The sequence below is a fragment of the Micromys minutus genome, assembly GCF_963924665.1.
Source record: "Micromys minutus genome assembly, chromosome: 13".
NCBI lineage: Eukaryota > Metazoa > Chordata > Mammalia > Rodentia > Muridae > Micromys > Micromys minutus.
The window spans coordinates 56656463-56667804 of record NC_137982.1 but is presented as its reverse complement, the minus strand read 5'-3'; the positions used below and the strand labels follow the sequence as shown (position 1 = coordinate 56667804).

Here is an 11342-nt window from a genome sequence, read left to right as displayed (position 1 = left end):
CATGAACTAACCTTCCTAGGCATGCCCTGTTGTTCTTTTCATTGGTTTCTTTACTGTGCTTTCTCTTACTCTCCTTCTGCTGAGACAACTGTTCTATTCCACTATCTTGGTATTATTCCATCTGGTATTTATATAAAGTTCAGAAAAGGACACGCTGTCTATTGTTGTGTGTGAATGCTCTGATGATTAGTTTCTCAAATTTATAGTCATTCCAATGTAATAGTGGTAAGAACAATATTTATATGTACATAAATATTAATTTGTGGACTTATAAGTAATTGTAAAATATTTTATTGTATCTAATATTATATCACATAGTTATTTAGTATAGTTTACAAAGAAAGAATATAGCTTATTAGTCAAATGTATATTTTATTGAAAATAAGGATTTATATAAAATACATTCTGATTTGTGTTCTTCCATCCCTAACTCCTTACAGTTGTCCACCTACCTTCTCATCCAGACCCAAACTATCTCTGACTTTCATGAGAAAACAAATTGGCATCTAAGGACCAATAATAAAAATGAAGTAAAACAAAATCAAACAAGTCAGAATAGGACAATTCAACCAGATGAAAAAGAACCAAAGGAAATTCATAAGAAAGATATATAGATACAGAGATACATGTTACCACACAAAGTACCACTAAAAAATAAAATAAAATAAAAACTAGAAGGCAACATATATGCAAAGTATCTGTAAGTTAAGAAACAAAATGCCCAGACAGAACACTGTGAGACTAAGGACTTCCACAGATGCTGTTGAAATCTATTTGTGCTGAGCTGTTGAAATCTAGGTGTGCATGAGGTCTGCCACTGAGTGGTTTGTTTCCCTAGTGACGTTCTCTTGATGAAAGCTGTTTTTCATTTGTAAGTGGTTACCAACTGTAGTTAGCTAGAAATGGGGCTTTGGATGGGAGTAAATGTCTATTTCTCCTCTCATCTCTAGGACCCTGACTAGTGCAGACCTGTGCAGACCTGTGCATGCTGCCTCAGCATGCTTTTTATTCATATGCTCATGGATTGTGCTGTGTGTACACAGCCATGTTTCCCAGGGGTCGTCCATTTTCTTTGGCTCTTACACTCACACCATCTCAACTTCTGCAGAACTTCCTCAGCCCTGAAGGGAGGGGTGGCTCAGCAAGTCTGTTTGTGATAAGATCAACCAAAAGTATGTTTGAATCATCAGTGGACTACAGAGTACTGTTTCCAGAGAGACTATAAGACTATTATCAAAACTGTGGAATTCTACATCAAAAGCAGACTTAATTTGCAATTGTACATGTATTGAGGATTGACATTTCTCTTATCAAAATTATTTACATTATTTAGGAAGCGATAAGAAGACTGAGAGAAAGGAGGTCCAGTAACCAGGACAAATTGGGATCCAGCTCAAGGGTAGGATCCCAAGGCCTGATACTATTACCAATAATACATGTAGTTAAAGGCAGGGGCCAATAATGGTGGCCGTTTGAGAGGCCCAACAAGCAGCTGAAAGAGTCAGATGCAGGTATTTACACCCAACCAATGGAGAGAAGCTAGGGTCTTCTGCGGTAGAATTAGGGAAAGGCTGGAGGAAGCTGAGAAGGAGGGAACCCCCATAGAAAGACAAGCAGTCTCAATTAACCTGGACCCCAGAAATCTCTGACACTGAGACACAAAGCAGGCAGCATTCAGCAGCTGATATGAGGCCATCAATACATATACAGCAGAAGACTGCCTGGTCTGCCTCAATGAGAGAAGATGCACCTAATCATTAAGAGACTTAAGGACACAGGGCATGGAGAGATTTGGTGTGTGTGGGGGGGGGGGCATCCTCTTAGAGACTAGGGGCATGGAGAGAGAATGGGATGAGGAACTTCTGGAGAGCACACTGGGAGGGGGATAATAACTTGGCTGTAAAAAATATATAATAATAATAATAACGATAATAATAATAATGATGATGATAATAAAACTTTCAACAAAAAAGTTCCATCTTGCTGACAATTTCAATTAATTTATTTTATAGTGTGTCTCAGAAAATAGAAACTTTACCAGTAAACAGAAAATAGCATTATTTCAATAAAGACAATTGTCTTGACACATTAATGCCCTACTATGTACTTGGAAGAAACATTTTTTTCCTGTTGCTGCAGATGTGTTTATGTGTTCATTATAGAAGTCAGCAAAACTGCTGATGATCTAAGCATTTTTTTATCTATTTCTTCAGACTCAGCTTGTAATTATCATATATTATCTGTTGAGCTTATGGCCCTTTCATAGGCTTTATGTCTTCTGCTTTGTGATAGCTCTCCTCAGTGACCCTTTGACATCCTGGTTCCTTAGGCTGTAAATTAATGGGTTGAGCATAGGTGTAACTACAGTGTAGAATACTGCAATGACCTTGCCACCAGCCCTGGAGGACTTCGACTGGGGTCTCATGTACATAAAGATGGCAGTTCCATAGAATAAGGTCACAACTGTGAGATGGGAGGCGCAGGTGGACAGAGCCTTGTGCCTCCCTGAGGCTGATCGCATCTTGAGAACAGAAAGAAGGATGCGGGCATAGGAAACAATAATAAGGAGAAAAGGAATGAAGACAATGATGATACTGAATACAAAAACCACCAGCTCAGTCAGTGATGTGTCAGTGCAAGCCAGTCTCAGAACTGAAGGAACCTCACAGAAGAAGTGATTCAGGACATTTGGTCCACAGTAGGGCAAACTCAAGGTGAGAACATTGATAACCATGGAACTCAGGAAGCTACTGGACCAAGAAATGGCTGCCAGTTGCACACAGGTGTTTTGGTCCATAATAACAGTGTAATGGAGAGGATGACAAATGGCTACATATCTGTCATAAGCCATGACACCAAGAAGAACACATTCAATCATTCCAAAAGAGAGTGAGAAATACATCTGAGTGGCACAGCTGGCAAAGGGGATGGTCTTCTTATTCCCCACCATGTTGAAAAGCATCTGGGGGACATTGGTGGATGTGTAGCAGATGTCCAGAAAGGACAAGTTAGTGAGGAAGAAGTACATGGGGGTTTGCAGGCGAGGTTCTATCAGGATAATAGTGATGATGATGACATTACCCACCACTGACAACATATAGAAAAACAAGAATACAAAAAAGAGAATCAGTTGTACCTTGGGATCGGAGGAAAGCCCTAGAAATACAAACTCAGTCACTGTAAAGTTTAATTTTATATGCTCCATCTTTTCAGGCTACCTTCCTTTCATGGAACCAAGTACCAGCCTGAAAACCAAATGCCCAGTTGAGCAGTATTTTAGACCAGAGGTTTAAGAAAATAGAAACCTTGGGTGTCTGAACTTCAGTGCAATTTGGAGGATATTCTCTAGCTTCTGGAAAGGAATTTCAGATAATATTGCAATGCTAAGTTCATTATTTAATATAATTTATCAGAATTACTACTTTTTCAAAAAGACAATTTTATTTTTCCTGTCATAATCACACCATGTTCTATTTATTCTACAAAACTTTTATCATAAATCACCTACTTCAAAGGCTAAGATAAACATGGTTGTGATAGTTACACACATCTCAGCACTCAGGAGGCTGAGGCAGGCAAATCTCTGCGTTTCAGATCAGTGTGGTCTACAGAATGAGTTCCAGCACAGCCAAGGCTACGGGGCTACAAAAAGAAACCTGAAAACCAATGGACAGGAAGGGGACAGAAAAAATAACAAAGGCCATTATGCTCTGTACCACTTACTAATCAGCAACACCAAGGTTACAGCATGTGCCACATCATTAACCCTATTATGTGTTACACTGCATAGCCATCCTAACACAGAAAAGAACAAAAACTGAAATCAGATCAAGTAGGTATGAGGTACAATGATAACTAATAACTCATTCCTCACTTCTCCACTTTCATGCTATGCAACATAGAATGATATTGGGTTATAATAATAAAAATAATAAAATAACAAATCTTATGACTGTTAAGGATTAATAAATAATGTCTGAAGAACTTTATGCTGTACATAGAAATCAATCCAAACTATGTAACACTGTCAAATGCTAATAGCACTAACAAAACTTGATGATGCTACATTTACCTGGAGTTCACACCTGTGATCATAACCATTGTAAATAAATAGCTTTACTGAAAAGCACCTAGTAGGACTTTTTACTGGAAGCTCCTGAGCTTTTTTATTCTTATAATTTGTGCTGAAGATACACACAGTGTTATGTTTGGTTCACCTCATTCTGTTCTAAAGAAACAATTCGGAAATAATAATGAAGCCTTGAGCACAGTCACATGGATGAGGACAATCTGTCAAACATTCGTCCATCCATTTCTCTTTTGCTTTCCCTTTCCCACAATTTCTATTTATCCTTTTCAGCATTATTTTGATACTACCTTTGTACCAGAGGATGTTTGGAAATTAATAGCCTTAATAAATACTCTTGATTGCCTAAATAAGTGTGTTGTCCGTGGAAAGTTATAAAGAATGTGAGGAGTTATTTTAGTGGCTTGGGAACTGGTCTTAAGAAACCTCTTCACAGAAGAAAAAGTATCTATGACTCATGAAATGAACACATTTTACAAAACACCCTTTTGCATGTAGTGTTCTTTAGAGACATTTCAAACACATATTTTAGTAAAACCTTTCAGGACAAACAGTGATAAGAAGTGATGTTAAACTAAAAAGGCTCTGAAGCTCAGCAATTAAAACAAACATGGACTTGTACAGAACTAAGTTACAAGTTTCTTTTCCTCTTAAGCCACAGGGAAAGGGATGAGCAAGGGAGTGTTTCAAGTTTGCTTGCAGATTCTCCAAACAGCACTTAGATCTCCTATTGTGAGCAAAAAATGCTAGTCTGGTTGTGAGAAGAGACAATATAGCAAATTACATCCCTGGTTTATTCAATAATTTAGATTTCTCTTTGTGTAACAGCATAATGGTAGTCAGGAGAGTGGATGACTGGACTGCAATACTCCGGGGGTCTGATTTCCAAAAGCCTTTCCTACATGTCTGGCTCCATTCATTCACTGAGGGACTGTACATTCATATCACCAGCCTGTGCCATGTCAATCTCATCTGAAGAAAAAGACAAAATATCATCATCTAGTTTATATATTTGACATCTGGTGGACAAATTAAATGAGATAATGAATAAAAAACAAAAGCAGGCATTGATCATAATTGTCCAATATATGAAATCTTCATAATACTATTGTCATATGATCCACAGTAATGAAGTCTTATATGTACCAAAACATAATTATTGATAATACAAAAATTATAATAAAAGGAATAATAGCCTTTTATATATGAACAATTTTCTATAATTGTCATTTATATAATTTTACCACTTATTAATAATATAAAATTACTTGAGTAATTTAATTACAAAAATTTGCTGGAAGCCCCTATAATACAGATGTCTGTATATAAGTACAGCAGCATCAATGCTAATATTAATAAAAATGTATCAAAATGTACAGGTCCAGATCCCTTGAGATGTTTGTTCACTAAATTGGGTACATATGAAGGATATTAATTTTTGGTAGTATACTATACAGTCTGTATTTCAAAGTAACAAATAACAGAGTAAGCCTTTAATTCCTATGAGTGTACACAACGTACCCCCAAATCATCTTTAGTCACATAATGTCTGCAACTGCTAAAAACAAATGATTACAGAGCTATTCATGATATAAACTAAGTGTTTGTATCTAAACTCACAACAGTCTCTAACGAAGCAATGTAGTCAGGTTATTTTAGAAATCATTATGAAATCCAAATTATGGAACAAATTCACAGAAATAAATCTGAAGCTCCAGGAAATTTCTATGTAAGTCCTTGTAAACATTACATAGGTATTATCAATACTAACTACTTATAAAACCCAAATTTGCTTCACAGTGCAATGGCTACCACTGGCAATGTCTTCTTCCAACATGCCTAATTTAAAAACTGCTATTATGTCTTTTATATAGCATAGATGACTTCCTTCTTGCAATAACCAAGTCTTTACTGTCTACACTTTAGATGATTGAGTGTGTGTGTGTGTGTGTGTGTGTGTGTGTGTGTGTGTGTGTGTACCCAGCAGAGTTTAGTTTTAGATTTCTGAGAGGCCTTTCATGTTTGCTTATGTCTCTCTAGCCCATATAATAAGGACTATTAAATAATGATAGACTGCTTTTTAGCTATATTCATCTTGATCTTCTGTGAAGAGTAAACCTATTTTCTTGATATCCAAGATTTTGTCAAAGTATATACTCAAAAATAGATAATTTACTTACCAGTGACAATGATGTTTTATGTTCAATTACTATTTAAACCCATTAAAGAACAGTTAAGGTGGAATCATGCTTAAAAATCAAAATGTGTGACTAAGTTACTCATTTTTCTAAGTAATATTCATTGTCATATGAACACACAAACCATAAAGCATTTATACACTAAAATGACAAGAACAAACTTTCCTTTGAGAAGTAAAGAAAAAGACTGGATGTCTTTACAATAAGCTAAAAAAGTTTGATGTTCCATCGGAAGCTCAGTAAAGCAATACTCACTTATAGACCACATGAACTCAGTATGTTCCGTGATGTAATCAAGTTGTTTCTCACTTACAGCTGATATGTACATTTGTTTGGCATCAGTGCTACTTTTTGAGTTTTAGTAACTTCTCTTTCCCAGGGATTTTGTAAAACAGGATATTGTAGGAATGTTTTTAAGATTCTGAAAAAGAAATAAAAGAATGTGAATGATAAACCCAAAGTTTTGTACCACAATATTTGTACAATTAAACTTATTTTGCCCTAAAATAAGAGATAGCTACATAATATTAATTTATGAGATAATGTAGAAGTTCTTGTACTGTAGATACAGAAGTTTAGCATAGCATTTAACATAGCACTTGATAAATCTCAGCAAATAGCATTTTATATGGTCCAGATTAACTGAGTTTATAAGTATTCTTGTGCTGTAATTGTGTGTTTAAAGACATTATCTCATCTGAGTCGGTTTATCCTGAAACATAACGCGCAATTGAAGGTGGCCTTGATCCCCTTATTCACTTCCCTCCAACTCTCAAGTTCTACAATTACAGGCAGGCATTACCACCCCAGATAACTAAAATCTCAATTAGATGGAATCATACTTATAATGTTTAACATATTACTGTAAAGGCATTTTAAGCCTACGTTGGCTTATACAATTGGCCAAAATTTATACTTTTCTTTCAGGTGTTATCAGTTTCTCAAAACTAAAATTTATTTTTTATAAATAAAATGAAAGAAGCAAAGTGTTTTAATGACTAAGATATAATAGATTTTTTACCTCATTAAAACATTTACCAATTTGTAAAAATATAAGGAAAGTCAATCAAGAGATCTAAGAAAACAACTCTGTAATTTATTTAACATTTATTTATGCAAATTTTGCTAGAAAATAATTACCATTTGAACAAAAAAGGATACTACTAGCAGTGCTCAAAATTATCATGTGGGTGTTAGGTTACCTCTTTCCAAGATTTAATTTCTTGAACAATCTAGAATAAATATTAAAATAGAGAAGGGAGAGAAGAAAATGTGAACATCAGAAGCTCTCAGGAAAGAATAAATTAAATTCACAGGAATGCCACAAACATGTTGATAGTCAATGAAAAGAACTTAGTAATTTTCCCTTGAAAGACATCTTGATTACTTGAAATAAAGAAAATCTGACATTATCTCTTTATTGCATGGCCAACTTAACATATCTTCATTATAACTCATATTAAATGCAATAATAATGAAGATTAGAGAGGTTATATAGATTTATTAGAAGATTTATTGTTTCATGATATATATTTAACTTTAGGAATCACACAAATTACTTACTGTGCTATTATTACTATTAATTTTATATTCTTCAACATTCACTGCAATTAAGAACACAGATGAATTATGCCTTAAATTATAAGGAATGCATGGAAATACTCTGCCTTGTACCTGCCTTCTCACCTATATATGTAGACAACAGCCTTCAAGAGACAAAACTGGCAAAATTCAAGAGGTACATACAATTCCATAGAAGCAATTTATGTTTTGCAGTTAAAATCATTTGAATGCAATTAAGCCTTCTTATATAAATTAGAGAATAGTATGCAGGCAATGAAATGTCTAAGTCATTTGACTTATCATGTTAGAGAACAGAATAAATTTTAAATTCTTGAGGGAAAATGTCCCAGCCCAACAATTAAAGTTTAATTATTTGTACTGAAGAAATCATGGATGAGTGTTTGGTTATTGTCCTTCTCTTAGATATGTATGCACACATAATTTGCATGAATTTACCAGTATCGAAATATTATTGTTAATGTTGTAAATATATGTTGTTCTAGGACAGTAGAACTAATTCAAACATAAAATCTCAATATTGTACCAATCTCAGAGATGTTTTATACAGCCATGTACTAATCTAAATCTGTCAAATATGTCCTCCAAGAGATAACTAATTTTGAAATGTTCAAAGAGTTCTCTTTCTGTGCTCTTTAACACATGTAAAGAAAGCAAGAGATTGTATATTACACACACTAGTGGAAATGTTGGGAAAAAACCCATCAGTCTGCACAATGTCTATAAGATAATATTAAACCTTAATTGATTGTATACATCACATGAACTAAGATACCTAAAGTTCAATCCACAGAGGCTATATCAAAGTGAAGATAAATTTTAAGATACCTGTGATCCTAATATACTTTACATTTATCCACAGAGTGGACATGCAGTCTAGGTTCATTTCTAACAACAGCTCTACATTCATTTCTTACTGCCTAGCAGCTAAACACCAGGGTTAGGTCACAAATCTAAAAGCTATTAATCCTCAATCAGCATTTTGTTTTCTAAAGAGCAAGAGTATTTTTTTTGTTATGTATTTTTTCCACAATTTTATTTATAAAGTAGCATGTAACATATATTCATTGAACTATGCATCTATGCATCCTAACATAATCATTCACTCAGAATATATTTTCTGAAAAGAAAACTAGAATTTGATTATTATGGCAATTTAAATACATAGTTCATTATCATCTACTGGGAACATCCTAATATACAACTTATCACTAAAATTTATTTTCTTCACTAAAGAAAACTTCTACTCATTGATCATCACCTCTTTTCAAAGTAGCCACTCTTTCCAACCCACCTTTCAAAGAGCCTCTAGTAAAGACCTTTCTATTCCAGCAGTAATAAATTCAATCTTTAAGATTCTCCACACAAGTGAGAACAGTAGTATTGTATTTCCACAGCAGCTTCATAGAATTTTCCTTTTTATGTTCTAGAGTTTTCCACCGTGTAGACAAAAACATGTTAACCTTGTTCATTTATTCATTCATAAATATTTAGATTGTTTCTGTGTTTTTGCTATTGAAAATCAGATTAAAATGTGCTGAATATACAAACTAAAATGTGTTCTTGGGTCATTCCTTTAAATTAGTTACAAATTAGGATCATATTGGATATTAAACTCAATGATTCAAGTTGATAAAAGACGAAAGAAAAAAATCTTAAAAGCTTCTAAAATAGCAAAATAGTGTATTATTAGTGGAGAAGATTGGACCTATGAAAAGCTGGAAAAGATTAATATATAGTTTAATAGTGAAAACTGTTAGATAATTTTCATTGATCAGAGGCATTGAAATATGAAGAATTCTAGTAAACCACTTTCTAAAAAAATGTAAGAGGGTTAATTAATATAGTTGTTAAATGATGAGTCTGGGGTAAAGAAGGGAGGGCAAAGAATATCAACTAAGAGGCAGAGTAAATATCTTCAAAAAAATCGTGGAAGAAAACTTCCCTACCCTTAAGGATGAGATTACCATGACCATAATAGAAGCCTACAGAACTCCAAATAGAGTGTACAAGAAAAGAAATTCCTCCCAACACATAATAGTCAAAACACCAGGGGCCCAAAGCAAAGAATGAATACTAAAATCAGTAAGGGGAAAAGGTCAGGTAACATATAAAGGCAGATCAATCAGAATCAAACCCTACTTCTCAACAGAGACTATGAAAGCTAGAAGATGCTGGACAGATATCATGCAGATCCAAAGAGTGTCAGCCCAAGCTGCTATACCCAGCAAAACTTTCAATCACCATAGATGGAGAGAGCAAGATATTCCAAACAAAACTAAATTTTTACAATATCTAACGACAAACCCAGCACTACAAAAGATTATAGGTGGAAAACCCAATACATGGAGGGAATCTACATCCTAGTAAAAACAAGAAAATACCTAAGCAAGAAAACCGAAAGAAGAAAGACACACAGACACAATTCTACCTCTAAAGCAAAAATAGCAGGAAACAGCAACTCATCTTAGAGACAAAGAAAGACAGTATCTCAGAGTATAAGCCTGGAAAAAAACCTTCCAAGCAAACGGCCCCAAGAAGCAAGCTGGAGTGGTCATTATAATATCAAATAAAGTAGATTTTCAACCAAAAGTAATCAAAAAAGATAAGGAAGGACACTTTTTACACATTAAATTGGAAATTGGTCAGGAGGAACTCTCAATTCTTAACATATATGCTTCAAATACAGAGCACCCACACTCATAAAAGAAACCCTACTAAGGCTCAAAAAATACATAGTACCCAACAGAATAATAGAGGAAGATCTCAACACCACACTCTCACAATGGACAGATCATGGAAACAGAAACTGAACAATGACACATTGAAACTAGCAGAGGTTATGAACCAATTGAAATTAAAAGATATTTAAAGAACATATCATCCTAAAACAAAAGAATACACCATCTTTTCAGTACCTCACAGAACGTTCTCAAAAATAATCGGTCACAAAACAAGCCTCAATAGATACAAGAAGACTGAAATACTCCCATGCATGCTATCAGATCATGAAGATCTAAGACTCGTCTTTAATAACAAGAAAGACAACAAAAAGCCCATATAAACATAGAAACTAAACAAAGCTCTATTAATCAATAGCGTGATCTAAGAAGAAATAAAAAAAAAGAAATAAAATCAGGGAATCAACAAGGCTGTAAGGTGAAATTTCATCTGGAATAACACAAGACGTATAATATCAAAACCAATCCTCAAAAAAAAAAAAAAAAAACATCTGTGGGAATCACTATCCCTGACCTCAAGCTATATTACAAGGCAATTGTGCTAAAAACTGCATGGTACTGGTACAGAAATAGGCACAGGGATCAATGAAATAGAATAGAAGATGCAGAAATGAGCCTTTACATGTATGGTCACCTGATTTGTGACAAAGGAGCTGTTAAGATTCAATGGAAAATGCAAAGCCTATTCAACAAATGGTGTTGGTACAACTGGCACTCAGCATGCAGAAGAATGAA

At 34.4% G+C, this 11342-nt stretch overlaps 1 protein-coding gene across 1 annotated transcript; it reads right to left on the bottom strand.

The window, feature by feature from the left end:
- Positions 1-2269: 2269 nt before the first annotated feature.
- LOC308429032 (olfactory receptor 2G3-like) lies at positions 2270-3205 on the bottom strand (the record flags this gene model as incomplete). Its single annotated transcript, XM_080927679.1, has 1 exon — positions 2270-3205. The coding sequence occupies one exon, from the start codon at positions 3203-3205 to the stop codon at positions 2270-2272; it is 936 nt and encodes a 311-aa protein (XP_080783805.1).
- Between the last annotated feature and the right edge of the window lie 8137 nt (positions 3206-11342).